Source organism: Carcharodon carcharias, chromosome 6, assembly GCF_017639515.1.
Source record: "Carcharodon carcharias isolate sCarCar2 chromosome 6, sCarCar2.pri, whole genome shotgun sequence".
NCBI lineage: Eukaryota > Metazoa > Chordata > Chondrichthyes > Lamniformes > Lamnidae > Carcharodon > Carcharodon carcharias.
The window spans coordinates 13,438,921-13,453,615 of record NC_054472.1 but is presented as its reverse complement, the minus strand read 5'-3'; the positions used below and the strand labels follow the sequence as shown (position 1 = coordinate 13,453,615).

General features: G+C 41.7%; 1 protein-coding gene across 5 annotated transcripts in view; it reads right to left on the bottom strand.

The window, feature by feature from the left end:
* The window catches only part of atp9b (ATPase phospholipid transporting 9B), a 273,915-nt gene that overhangs the window by 33,275 nt on the left and 225,945 nt on the right, over nt 1–14,695 (bottom strand). For all 5 annotated transcript variants that reach the window (XM_041189970.1, XM_041189971.1, XM_041189974.1 and 2 more), the window contains 2 exons: nt 13,001–13,084; nt 838–1,008 (listed from right to left, as the gene is read on the bottom strand). In XM_041189970.1, the coding sequence (XP_041045904.1) occupies nt 838–1,008; nt 13,001–13,084 (255 nt within the window). The remainder of the gene's footprint in view (nt 1–837; nt 1,009–13,000; nt 13,085–14,695) is intronic.

The window sequence follows — 14,695 nt, the reverse complement described above, 5'->3', positions numbered from 1 at the left end:
CAGGGGTTTGAGAGAGTTCATGGGGGCGGGGAATCAATGCAGGGGAGGTTGGGTGGGGGGGTGTCCTGTCGGGAGGTCAGTGTGGATCTGTACAATAGTTCCCCCTTGAAGGTTGAAGTGGTTTTCATTCTTCTGGCTTTTTCTGGGTAACTCTGGATGTAACACAGTCTGAATCATCTGAAGTTTGTGATTTGAAATCGCATTTTCGGATGGTTCCCAGTGCAGGGCAATTACCCAGGGGGAGTTTGTGCTTCCCAAGCATTTGTTGTGCAAATGTTACCTGAGAAGTTCTGGGGGTGGGGGGAACTCTCCGCAGTGCAAATTTGGGGTACCCCCACTTACACTGCCCTGCAGCTTGAAAGTTATGGCCCATAAAAAAGTTCCAAGGGCCTACAGAACTAAAACAAGCATTGGAAAGGTAACTAAAAGTCCTATGTTCAAAAAAAATTGAAGTCTTTTAATGCCGGAGTGAAAAGTGAAGAGTTAGTGGGGTTTTGGGGTAGGACGTTTCACAGAGTGGTGCAAAATAGCTAAAGCATCTGCCACCAATGGTTGGGCCAAGCCAAGAGGGCTGCACAAAATGTCAGAGCACCAAAGTGTGTGTGGGTGTATAAAGCTGGGGGAGTGGGGAAGGGGGGATGACAGACAATCAAGACTTCTTCTGGGACAGGACAAGACTGGGTCATGTTCTGTGATGGAGGGCATGGGATGGGGAAATCTGAGAAGCATCTTATTAGTATGCAGTTTTATCATTTGATTCATATCATTTGATATTTTTAGTACGACACCCTTAAGTTAGCAATAAATAAAGACCCATGAAAATTATACAATTCTGACCTTTATTCCAGCATTTCTCAACAACTCCAGGGTTGGTCTCACATCTGCTTGTAGCTGATCCTCCACTCCAGTGAGACAGAGAAGTTCCATTTCTCGTTCAAGACTCTCCACGACAGCCGCCACCTTTAACGAGCGATCGTGGACACTTAGCTTTGCTTGGTTGTACCGGTTCTGTAGATAGTACAAGGAAACATTTTTTCAATTGATTGTACTGGGAGAATTGCAGTGGAAAATGTTGAAGGCGGGCAGAGAAATCCTCAATAAGCATGACACTAATGCACACCTGCACTGTGCCCTGTACACATTGATCAACACAACACATCTTGAAATAAAAATAGAAAATGCTGGAAACAGTCAGCAACTAGTGCCAAAGAAGGTTCCCTGACCTGAACCCTGAACTCTGTTTCTCTCTCCACAGATGCTGCCAACCCTGCTGGGTATTTGCAACATTTTGTTTTTATTTCAGAATGCCAGCATCCGCAGCATTTTATTTTTGTTACAGTGCAAATTAACACGGACATGTTTAAAGTAGAAAAAGGAGCTTCCTGAAAAGTCTGCACATGATCTAACTGGCCAATATGCTCAAATGGCAGCGAGCAACCATAACAATCCCATCTTAATTCCACTCTTTGTTGGCATGTTGGTCGACATGACTGCAGAAAATAAACCTTCAGTCGATGCGGCTGTTAAAAAACACTCAGGGTCCTTGGATTTATAAAGAAGCATGGGTAGAATGCAAAAGCAAGAAAGTTATGCTAAACGTCTATAAATTATTGGTTAGGCATCAGCTGAAGCAGTTTCTCCATTTCTGGGTACTGCAGTTCAAGGAGGTTATCAAGGTCTTCGAGGGGGATTTATGTTACAAGGAGAGACAGGAGAAGCTGAGATTATTCACCTTAGGAAAGGTTAAGGGGAGATTTATTTAGAGGTGTTTAAAATCATGAGGAGTTTTTACGGAGTTCAATAGAGACACACTATTTCCACTGATTGAAGGTCTGGTAACCAAGGGACACTGATTTAAGGCAACCAGGAAAATACCTGAGGTAGCAGGAGGAGAAATGGCACCTTATTCAATTATAGATTAGGCTGCTAGGATCCTAGTTTGTTCATAGGAAGGTCAACTAAAGAGCTGCAGATGAGACAAACTGATCAAACCCACCCAGAGAGTATGGCACCATATCAGTGAATTTGGAGAGTTCTATCTTGTTCCTCGTCAGCATTTGCTTATAGAATAAAATGACCTTAAATTTCACATTCATGGCAAAGTTATTAAGATTGAGTTAAGAAAGGTTGAAAAGAATGATTGGAAAATTACCACAGTAAAAATTCAGATTACATATAAACATAGAAATTAGGAGGATTAGGAGGACCATTCGCCTCGAATCTGCTCCATCATTTAATAAGATCACGGCTGATCCGATTGTGGCCTCAACTCCACATTCCAACTACCCCTGACAACTTTTGACTCCTTCGTCAGCCAAGGATCTATCTAACACTGTCTTAAAAATGATAATTGACCCTGCCTCCACTGCTCTCTGGGGAAAAGTGTTCCAAAGATTCACGACCCTCACTCACCTCCGTCTTAAATGGGTGACCTCTTTTTTTAAACTACCTCTTCTAATTCTAGTCTCTCCCACAAGGAGGACATCCTTTCAGCATCCACCCTGTCAAGACCCTGCAGGATCTTACATGCTTCAATAAGATCACCTCTCAATCTTCTAAACTCCAATGGATCTAAGCCGAGCCCATCCTTGTAAGATAAGCCCCTCATCTCACGTATCAGTTGAGTGAACCTTCTCTGAACTGCATCTAATGCATTTATATCCTTTCTTTAATAAGGAGACCAAAACTGTAAGACCATAAGATGTAGCAGCAGAAGTAGGCATTCAGCCCATCGAGTCTGCTCTGCCATTCAATGAGATCACGGCCGATCTGATAATCCTCAACCCCACTTTCCGGTCTTTTCACCATAACCCTTGATTCCCTTCCTGATTAAAAATCTGTCTATCTCAGTTTTGAGTATACTTAATGACCCAGCCTCTACAGCCCTCTGCGGTAATGAATTCCACAGGTTCACAACCGTCAAGAGAAGAAATTCATCCTCATCTCAGTGTTAAATGGGTGATTCCTCACTCTGATATTATGCCTCTGGTCCTAGTCTCTCCCACAAGGGGAAACAACCTCTCAACATCTACCCTGTCAACCCCCCTAACAATCTTATGTGTTTCAATAAGGTTGTCTCTCATTCTCCTAAACTCCAATGAGTCAGACCCAACCTATTCAACCTCTCCTCCTAAGAAAATCCCTCCATACCTGGGATCAACCTAGCGAACCTTCTCTGGACTGCCTGCAATGCCAGTATATCTCTCCTTAGATAAATGGACGAAAACTGTTCTCAGTATTTGAGGTGTGGTCTAACTAGTGCCTTGTATAGTTTTAGCAAGACTTCCCTATTTTTATACTCCATTCCCTTTGAAATAAAGACCAACATTCCATTTGCCTTACCTGTTACCTGTTGAATCTGTACGTTAGCTTTTTGTGATTCATGCACGACGACTTGCAAATCCCTCTGTGCTGCAGCTTTCTCTATTTAAATAATATTCAGCTCCTCTATTCTTCCTGCCAAAGTGCATAATCTCACATTTTCCCACATTATAGTCCAAATGCCAAGTTTTTGCCCACTCACTTAACCTGTCTATATCCCTCTGTATCCTGTGTCATCCTCACCACTTGCCTTCTCAACTACTTTTGTATCATCTGCAAACTTGGCCATAGTACATTCACTTCCCTCATCCAAGTCATTAATATATATTGTAAATAATTGTGGCCGCAGCACTAATCCCTATGGCACTCCACTAGTTAGGGTTCCATCCCGAAAATGCCCTCCTTATCCCAACTCTCTGTCTTCTATTAGATAGCAAATCCTCTATCCATGCTAATATACTACCCCAACACCATGGGCTCTTATCTTATTAGGTAGCCTCATGTGTGATACATTATCAAACGCCTTTTGGAAATCCAAATATATTACATCTACTGGTTCTCCTTTATCTATCGTGCTTGTTACCTCCTCAAAGGATTTTAATAAATTTGTCTGGTATGATTTCCCCTTCATGAAGCCGTGCTGTCTCTGCTTGATTATATTATGCATTTCGAAATGCTCTGCTATTACATCCTTTATAATAGACTCTAACATTTGACCAATGACGGATGTTAAGCTAACTAGCCTATAGTTACCTGTTTTTTGTCTCCCTCCCTTTTTGAATAAAGGGTGTGACATTGGCAGTGTTCCAATCCTCTAGGGCTTTTCCAGAGTCTAAGGATTCTTGGAAGATTACTACCAGTGCATCCACTATCTCTGTAGCTACCTGCTTTAATGTCCTAGGATGCAACCCATCAAGGTCCAGGGGACTTATCAGCCTTTAGCCCCATTAGTTTCCCTAGTGATAGTTATTGTATTTATTTCCTTCCCCGCTTTTGCCCCTTGATTATTTAGTATTTTTGGAAAGCTATTAGTGTCTTCTGTTGTGAAGACTGATTCAAAGTATTTATTCAATTCTTCTGCCATTTACTGGTTCCCCATTATTATTTCACCAGCCTCATTCTCTAAGGGGCCTATGTTCACTTTGGCCTCTCTCTTCCTTTCCATATATTTAAAGAAGCTCTTATTATTTGCCCATTTACCCTCAAAGTTTATTTTCTCCCTCTATTTTTTTTTTTGTCATCTTTTGTTGATTTTTAAAACTTTCTCAACCCTCTTGCTTACCACTAATCCTGGCTACAATGTATGTTTTTTCTTACAATGTGATACTATCCTTAATTTCCTTGGTTAACCATGGTAGGTTTATCCCCTTCCTAGAATCCTTCTTCCTCACTGGAATATATCTTTGGTGTGAGTCATGAATTATTTTCTTAAATGTCTGCCATTGCTCATCAACCGTCTTTTCTGCTAAACTCCTTTCCCAGTCCACTCCAGCCAACTCTGCCCTCATTCCTTTGTCATTACCCTTATTTCAGTTTAGCACAGTTGTTTCCGACCCAAGTTTCTCACTCTCAAACCGAAAGCTAAATTCTACCATGTTATGGTCACTGTTTCCGAAGGGATCTTTCACTCTGAGATCATTTATTAAGCCTGCCTCATTACACGTTACCAGATCCAAAATAGCCTGATCCCTGGTGATCTATTGTTCTCGGAAGCTGTCCTGAATACACAATGTTGTACACAGTACTTTAGACGTAGACTCACCAATGCCCTGTACAACTGTAGCAAATCACCCCTACTTATATATTCCATTCCCCTTGCCATTAATGACAACATTGCATTTACCTTTATAATCACTTGCTATACTAACATTTCCTGATTCATACACCAGTGCACCCAGGTCCCTCTGTAGCACAGAGTTCTGCAACCTCTCTCCATTTAAATAACATGCTGCTTTTCTATTCTTCTTGCCAAAGTGGACAAATCCACGTTTTCCCATATTATACTCCATCTGCCAAGTTTCTGTCCACTCACTCAATCTATCTCCTTTGTAGCCTCCTTATGTCCTCTTCACAGCTTATGTGCCTATCTTTGTGTCATCAGAAAATTTAGCAACCATACATTTGGTCCCTTCATCCAAGTCATTGAAATAAATTGTAAATAATTGCAGTGATCCCTGTGGCGCTCCATTCGTCACATGTTGCCAACCCGAAATTTTTGCTTAAGATAATGTACAATAAAAAATGCATAAGCTACTTATTTTCATGCATACCATATAAACGATGTTATTCTAAAATTAGTCTACAAGATGATCCTCTATGTACAGGATTTTTAAATAAGTAACAAATATCGACTTAATATCAAGAATTAAATGGATTTATTTTTGATCAAAAGCAGAAAACATGGGGTAATTCCTCACAGCTTTTCTCGCGTTCAATACTTAAAACGTGCTGTGACTTGCTCTGTCCTTGCTTTGAAAATGTCCAGTAGTTTGAATGCACTAAATGGGTCAAAGTTAAGAGTTATGGCTAATACCCTGTTTTGATTGCCAGTTCAGATTCAATTAAAAGCCCACTGATGTGATCTGAGTCACAGTTTTGTGAATACAATAGACTCCTACGTATAAAACCAAAGAAAATGTTACTTGGAAAATTTGCTGCAGTGGAAAGAGAGAGTTCATATATTCCAATGGGGAAGATGGTGTTATATGGTATTGTCACTTAACTAGTAATCTGGAGGCCCAGGCTAATGCTCTGGGGACATGGGTTCAAATCCCACCATGGTAGCTGCTGGAAATTAAATTCAACTAATAAATCTGAAATATAAAGCCAGTTTCAGTAATGGTGACTATGAAACATCATCGATTGTTGTAAAATCCCATCTGATTCACCAATGCCCTTAAGGGAAGGAAATCTGCCTTCCACACCTGGTCTGGCCTACATGTGACGCCAGACCCATAGCAACATGATTCACTCTTAACCGATCTCTGAAATGGCCTAGCACGCCACTCAATTTAAGGGCAATGAGGGATGGGCAACAAATGTTGGCCTTGCCAGCGTTACCCACATCCCATGAAACACCCACCTCCCATCCCATCTCAGAAGGAAAACACATGAAATAACAACTGTCCCAGCACGAAATAAGCGGCTCAGCTTGAACTTCTGTTTGTGTCTGTTTAAGTCTGTGTTCCATGTTTGTAGAGATCAGTGAATGTTGGTCATTATAGTTCAGTTCAGTACAAATTGCAATTGGAAAACTTTGTCCATGGTTCTAAAGACCATCACATGATAGCAAACTTCACTGAACAAGATGTGAGGATTCTCAGTTTCAAGTAGTCAAATATCTGGCAAGGTAAAAAGTTAATTTTTTTCTAGCTTTGTTGCACATGTAATTGTTCCTTTGACCTCAGACAAATTTTAAAAATGTGCATCCTTTTTACATTGAAAATCTTAGCCTGCTCCAACACACTACAGAGTAGTAATCCCACAGTGATTCGTATTATTGTATTTTTCTGCAGAACAGATTGAAATCTGCACCCCATATGTGGGACATTCGTGTTACAAAATCATTGGAGGTTGGTTCACTGTGTTTGCACTGATGCATTTAATTTCTAATAGTACAAGAGTAAAAGATAGATTGTCTTTATTCTTTTATGGTTCTCATTCACGTCTCACAGTTCAAGAGTTAAAGGCTGAATTTTGCTGGGTGGGTCACTATCCTAGTGGTCGTCGCAACTGCAGAAATCCAAAAGTGACCACGGCATGATGTTGGGCGCGGTCTTCCCACAGGCAGCCAATTAAGAAGCTGCCTCCAGGAGCCCTGCCCAATTCGGGACAGTGGTCAGGTTACAGAATCGGAAGGTCTGTTCAGTGGATCTGTGCATAGAGCCACTGGCCTCTTTTGCAGTGTGGGCGACGCTAAGGGTGGAACCTTCGGTAGGAGAAGAGCAGTTGCCAGTGCAGCAGATACAGCATTATCGGATATATCAGTTTTCATGAAGTGGCCGCAATGGCATGACTTCTGCTTAGGGAGACCTGCGCACTGTGATTTACTGTCAGCAAATTACTAAAAGGCCTCAAATATTTCTCAGCTCAGACCTCCTGCTATGAAGCTGCCTCTGCTGCATTGATGCCTATGCACCTTTGGAAAATTTCAATCCATCGCCAGGATAAGGAGCAATTTAATAAGCACCTTAATTAACTACCTGTCACTGAGCATGAAGCTGTCACTGCTGGAAGCCTGCCTCTGGGAAAAGTGCATGGAAGTGGGAACATGTCACGGAGCCTGACTGCCACAGGTCCAAAAAAATCTCCATGCCTCCGCTTCCAAAAGCCACACCCCCAGCTCTTTCAGGTCAAACATCACTTGGCTCACCCTTCTCATGCAGCACACAAATTCTTGGAAGCAATAGCTGGGAATATGTTAAGTAACCCAGAGATTACCTACAAAGGCTAGGCATATTTATCACATGGAAATGTAGTAAACTGGAAAATGTCTGTCTGCACCACCACTAGAAAGGAATGGTAACCTTGTGATGTGCTGGACTAGGAACCAGAAGTTAGCAATTTGCATCACACCATGAAACAAATGTGAAACAGAATACAATAAATTAGTATTTTGTGGACTGGTACCAGACAAAATGCTCCAGGAAAGCTGCCAAATTATCGAAAAATTCAGGTAGTTCACAAATTGAAGGACGAGAGTTGCCACGCCATTTAGTTTGGTCTATGTTACTCCACATTCCACACTACATTAATTTGACAATTGATGCCTTCATAATCCACCGTCACCCTTACTAGGAGAATAACACCATCTTGTGTTTATATTGCACATTTAACAGAGCAAAAAATCCCTAGGTGCTTCATAAGAGTATTAATAAACTTTTGTTTCATTCATTCATGGGATGTGGACAAAGCTGGCTGGGACAGCATTTATTGCCCATCCCTAATTGCCCTTGTTCAGAGGGCATTTAAGAGTCAACTACATTGCCGTGGGTCTGTGGTCACACGTAGGCCAGACCAGGTTAGGTGGCAGACTTCCTTCCCTAAAGGAAATTAGTGAACCAGACAAAATTTGACATTGGCCTCATAAATAGATTACAGAATAGGTGGCCAAAATCTGGTCGAGAGATAGGTTTTTAAGGAGATGGAGATAGAGAGGTGGAGGGGTGGACAGGTTTAGGGAAGGAATTCCAGAGCTTAGGACCTGGTAAGCTAAAGGCATAGCTTGCAAAGGTAAAACAAAGAAATTCAGGGATGCGCAGAGACCAGAGTTGTGGTAATGCAAAGGTCTCAGAGGGTTGTAAGGGTAGAGGAGGTTACAGAGGCAGAAGAGATTAAAAAGTGCAGACTTAAAGTTAGATAAATAATTCAAGTCTAAACTTGTGTGACAAATTAGTCCTTCAAGCAGCTCACCTTAGAAAAGGATACCTTTTCTGAACACCACTGCTTAATTGACCCGGTCAGCACAAGATTATTTTTGACAACATGGTGATAGATGCAAGTCTACGGTTCAAAAAAAATGCTACGGCTTCCCTTTCATTTTTACTACTTGGTCAGAACATAGTAGCACGCGGATCGGATCAGTAAGATTTTTTTCTGCAACTCAATTATACAGTCAGCTGGGGGGCAAATTTTAACAAAAGTGACAGTCAGGATCCACAAGTGAAATTAATCTTCTAAAGCAGATTGAATTCTGATATCGCTCTGGGAATGAATTCATGCGCAGCTCTACATATAGTTCCATCCCCAAGTGGGGTAAAGGAAATCAGAGTTCAAAATAAATTGGCCCAGGTTTTCCTGTTAAAAATTACAGTCAGGCAAATGGTGCTCGCTGTTATTTACACATAAACGTTACAGCAATTTCACACGACAGGGTGGAGGCATGGTTCAACGCGTATCCAAACTCATATCAAGGTGTGGCTGTCCGAGTTGCATCACCCCACCGTAGTTTCACAAAAATGGCACCTCATCGACTGGCTCACCCATCGTAATGCTGGCGTGAAGTAGCTGGGTTTGCACGGCAGATATGAACTAACCTTGGCACAAGAAGTTAAGCCTGGTCAGTTCAAGTGCCCTTTTGATTACATTTTGTACTTCTAGCTATTTTTTATGAAGTGAATATACAGTCAGTGGCTGAGGAAACAACAGAGTTGCCCCAGGAAATCAGAATACCTTACTTAACTAATATGATGAGTTTACTTTTGATAGCTGCTGCTTCTAAGATTTCAAAAAAGTCTGAACGGTTTGATTGGTTTTGAGGGAGTTGTTGGTTCCTGATTGGCAGAGGCAGTTTTTCCTCACCTGTCCTCTCACAATCCAATACTTAAGAAAAACCAGGAAAATTTTTATTTAAGCCTATCATTGAACTTTGATGGATGGCTTCTGATGCAATGGGTATGGTGTTCTGGTGTCAAGTGTGCATTTAATTTGTGATTAATTTACATGATCAAGTCTTCTGTCTCCTGCAAGACATATGACTAAACTGATTACTACCCACCCATAATGTAATTCTTGGGAAACATGAGAAATAATTGAATGTTCTTTTGTTTTAAAGAATGCTCTGTAATTGACCCAGTTTGCATCATTTTGTCTTCAAAATTCGATGTGGCTTTCATCTTCATACAATATGCTTTGCTATTGAACCTTCCAAGTTTTAATTTTTTAAAATTCGAGTAATGATTTTTTGAACAGCAGTAGTTTAATGGATTATTCATACATAATTTATTCAGACAAGGAACCTATGAAGCAGAGGTTATGCATGGAAGTTCACACCTGGCTGCAACAGTACAAAAGGGTGCAAAAGATTACAGCAAGATGAACTAGTCAGACTTCTAATTAGCGCCTAACAAACAAAGTAGGTACGAACATACAACCAACCACCAGAAGCTGATTCAAATGTTTGTCTTTGCATTAAGTAGGTGTATTTAAATTTGGCCTTTATCTATATAAAAAAAGCTAAAAATCCAAGTCTCAGGAGCAGCTACGGGACCAATTGAAAGAAGTGAATCAAGATTCTTTAGGATCAAAGAGGCACATGTGGGCCAAGTTTGATCTGAGGGACATACAAAATTCACGTCCAACCTGCAGTTCATTTTCTAAAGGAAATTAGTAGTTGCCTGTATTGACTACAAGTTACTTCATGCTCTCTAAACAAAAATGCATAGCTATCATGCATTCGTTAAGTGTTTCTTTTAAATGTGGGATAAGAGCAACTTCAATTTTTTTTTGAAGCAAGTGAAACTCAATATTGGGAAGAAGGAATACAGCTTGAGCATTTGCTTCGAGCAAAGCAGATATAACAACAGTTTTTATAATTTGCCAACCCTCTGTGCCAAGATTCAAGAGGGCATTAGATGAAATCTGCCCAGCTCCAACACAATACATCTGGACCATCAGAAAGAGAGCTGTGAAATGGGCTTTGCCTACTGTTTTATCCATGTGGTCCCTATTTAGGTACAAGGCCAGAAAGGGAATGTCAGTCAGCTATTTGATCATAACTAAACCTGGGGTGTTACTGGACCACAAAGGCCATGAAGATCTCTGGATCCTAGCCTTTTTAGCTAGCTGATCCAAGCCAGGGACGTAGCAGAAATGCTACAATTGTTCTCAGCCCCCAGGGTTATTAAGGTGATAAACACTGCAGATGCTGGAAATCCAAAACAAAAACAGAATTATCTGGAAAAACTCAGCAGGTCTGGCAGCACCGGCGGAGAAGAAAAGAGTTGACGTTTCGAGTCCTCATGACCCTTCAACAGAACTAGGTGAATCCAAGGAGAGGGGTGAAATATAAGCTGGTTTAAAATGGGGGTGGGGGGGGGGGGGGAGAAATGGGGTTGGGTGGGGGGAAAGAAGTGGAGGGGGGTTGTTGTTGTAGGGACAGGCAAGCAGTGATAGGAGCAGATCATCAAAAGATGTCACAGACAAAAGAATACAGAGGTGTTGAAGTTGGTGATATTATCTAAACGAATGTGCTAATTAAGAATGGAGAGTAGGGCACTCAAGGTATAGCTCTAGTGGGGGTGGGGGGAGCATAAAAGATTTAAAAATATTTAAAAATAATGGAAATAGGTGGGAAAAGAAAAATCTATATATATTGGAAAAAACAAAAGGAAGGGGGAAGAAACAGAAAGGGGGTGGGGATGGAGGAGGGAGTTCAAGACCTAAAGTTGTTGAATTCAATATTCAGTCCGGAAGGCTGTAAAGTGCCTAGTCGGAAGATGAGGTGCGGTTCCTCCAGTTTGCGTTGGGCTTCACTGGAACAATGCAGCAGGCCAAGGACAGACATGTGGGCAAGAGAGCAGGGTGGAGCGTTGAAATGGCAAGCGACAGGGAGGTTTGGGTCATTCTTGCGGACAGACCGCAGGTGTTCTGCAAAGCGGTCACCCAGTTTACGTTTGGGCGACCGCTTGGCAGAACACCTGCAGTCTGTCCGCAAGAATGACCCAAACCTCCCTGTCGCTCGACATTTTAACACTCCATCCTGCTCTCTTGCCCACATGCCTGTCCTTGGCCTGCTGCATTGTTCCAGTGAAGCCCAACGCAAACTGGAGGAACAGCACCTCATCTTCTGACTCGGCACTTTACAGCCTTCCGGACTGAATACTGAATTCAACAACTTTAGATCTTGAACTCCCTCCTCTATCCCCACCCCCTTTCTGTTTCTTCCCCCTTCCTTTTGTTTTTTCCAATAATTTATATAGATTTTTTCTTTTCCCACCTATTTCTATTATTTTTAAATCTTTTATGCTCCCCCCACCCCCACCAGAGCTGTACCTTGAGTGCCTTACCATCCATTCTTAATTAGCACATTTGTTTAGATAATATCACCAACTTCAACACCTCTGTATTCTTTTGTCTGGGACATCTTTTGATTATCTGCTCCTATCACTGCTTGCTTGTCCCTACAATCACACCACCCCCCTTCACTTCTCTCTCCCCACCCAACCACCTCCTACCCACCCCCCTCCCACCCCACCCCACCCCCACCTTAAACCAGCTTATATTTCACCCCTCTCCTTGGATTCACCTAGTTCTGTTGAAGGGTCATGAGGACTCGAAACGTCAACTCTTTTCTTCTCCACCGATGCTGCCAGACCTGCTGAGTTTTTCCAGGTAATTCAGTTTTAATTAAGGTGATAGGTCAGCCAGCATTCCCACTGCTATTGGTTATGCACTGACCTTCTACAGGAAAGTACCTGCATATTGAAAACAAGGTGAAGCAGTATCAGACTAACCTGTGCTGTACATCTTGTTAAATAACCTACTGGCATTTACACTGAAGGATGGCCACTAGAATGAGCTATGGGAGAGTTTTTAAACAAAGATTAAACCGTAACCCTCCAGGAAATCAGTGCCTTCCGGAAAAGAGGTGGTTGGAAGGCGTGAAGTTTTAAAGACCTATTTTCGAAACAATGTTTTGAAAAGAGGTCTTTAAAACTTCACCCATTTAAATACTTTGCAACTTTAAAAACCTGAAGGAAAAACATGAGTATAGGTAAAACTTTAGGCTGCTAATGGAGAAAAGAGGAGGTTTTGCTTTAAGTAAATCTCATTTTCAAAGCAAACTCAAGAAAATCTCCTTTGAGTGAAGGCAACAAACATTGCTAGTTATTTAATTTCAAGATTCTGGTGAGCAAGATCTATTTGAAAACACCTGCTGCAGCAGGGAATATGATTATACCTCAAAATCCTGATACTGTTCTTCTGTTAGGGACTTTTTGGCCACCACAAGTGTCCGTAGTCCTTCTCTAGCCATGTTCCCACACTGCAAAGTTAAGATAAAGAGTTGCTTAATCTTAAATACTGTAACCTTCTAGATGGGTCAAATGTATACATATTTTGGATAAATGCCTATCTTTAAGAAACAGTCAGTATAGGCTACATCATTCCAGATATATAAACACACACACACAAATTAATACTTGCAAATAAATTTATTTCCATTCCTAGTAAAGGAGAAGGTCAATAATGTTCATGACAGTAGGCCCAAGAATGGAAGTCGGGTGGTCAGCAGATAGACTGAAAAGGAAGTAAAGGTTCAGATGATGGGGTTTCATTGGGTTGTGGTGGCTGGTGGTGGCGGGGGGGGTGCGGTAAGATGGTCCAGTCATCATCATATCACGATGTGGGACGAGCTGGTTGGACCACTTGGTCTTTTCCTTCCAGTCAATGTTATATTTTCATATGTAAAAGACCTGCAACAACCCTTCTTTCAGTTTATTTTGCTGTACAGTATTTCAATCATATGATTTTGCAATTGTTAGCACATTAAAGTAGGAGGTATTACAATTAATTGTACAAAACTAATACTTATGGCACTTCAATGGTTCACAGCTAGCCAATGAATGAAACAAACTGTCCAAAAGTATCTGCAAATGAAGGGTATTGCTAATAACAGAGTACAGGTAGTGTCTCAAAACAGGCAACTTTGGGACTGACTCCATGCTAGATGTTGGATTTTGCCGGTTTTCGGGCCGGGCAGTTCAGGCCAGGTCAAGGGTCGTTCAGACCACTTGAGGCACAGGAAAAGATTGGCACACAAAACTTATAACTAGTTGGCGTGCCACCGCGCCAAAGATGCATCTAGCCCGACAAGTCGGTAAGTTATTTCACTCATCTTAATAATAATAAAAATTCATGCAAAGCAGCTTCAAAAAACATCTGGTTTCGGACATTGCCTGTCATCGGATAGCCAGATTTGAGACGCTACTTGTATTCAGTGTATGCGTCGATGATTGGTCTATTGAGCCAGAAAAATGTAAAATATTCTGGATCTGTGGAAGGATTAAACTGGACATTCTGAATACTTTACTTTAATTCTGTGCTTTAAGTTATGAAATGGAGCCAAGGAACCAGTGGCCTAGAAATCTGATGGCATTGTGTGCTGCAGTTTCTATATTGGCGTCCAAGCCTATGATATGATGGGCTGGAAGCACAGGTACACTCGGGGCCAGCAGTCCATCACCAAGGCATATTAGTATAGTCAAAAAAGGGGATGTCTAGATCCTACACCTGAAATAGGCAAATAAAGGGGTTGCCTGCCTGTTTGAGCCCTCCATGCGCAAAACTGGGTTGTCCTGAACACAGGCTGATTTTATTCAGGAAAAACAGGTCCTCTTGCAGTCTAAGAAGGTCCAAATAGGCAGGCTGCTACCAAAACGTTAGGTTGGCAAATAAAAGACTGCTCCTCCCAACTTTGTGTCAAAACCACAAACTGCTGTAGGACACAGTCGATCCTCATCATCCAATCGTCCCACCCCAGCCCCCGACCACTCTCCACTTTCCAGTTGCAGCCCCTTCTCCTTTAGGAACCTACCCAAAGGCCACTGTTTAGTATACAGCAGCCTGAACTTCAAAGCCTCTTCACTGGCTAGCT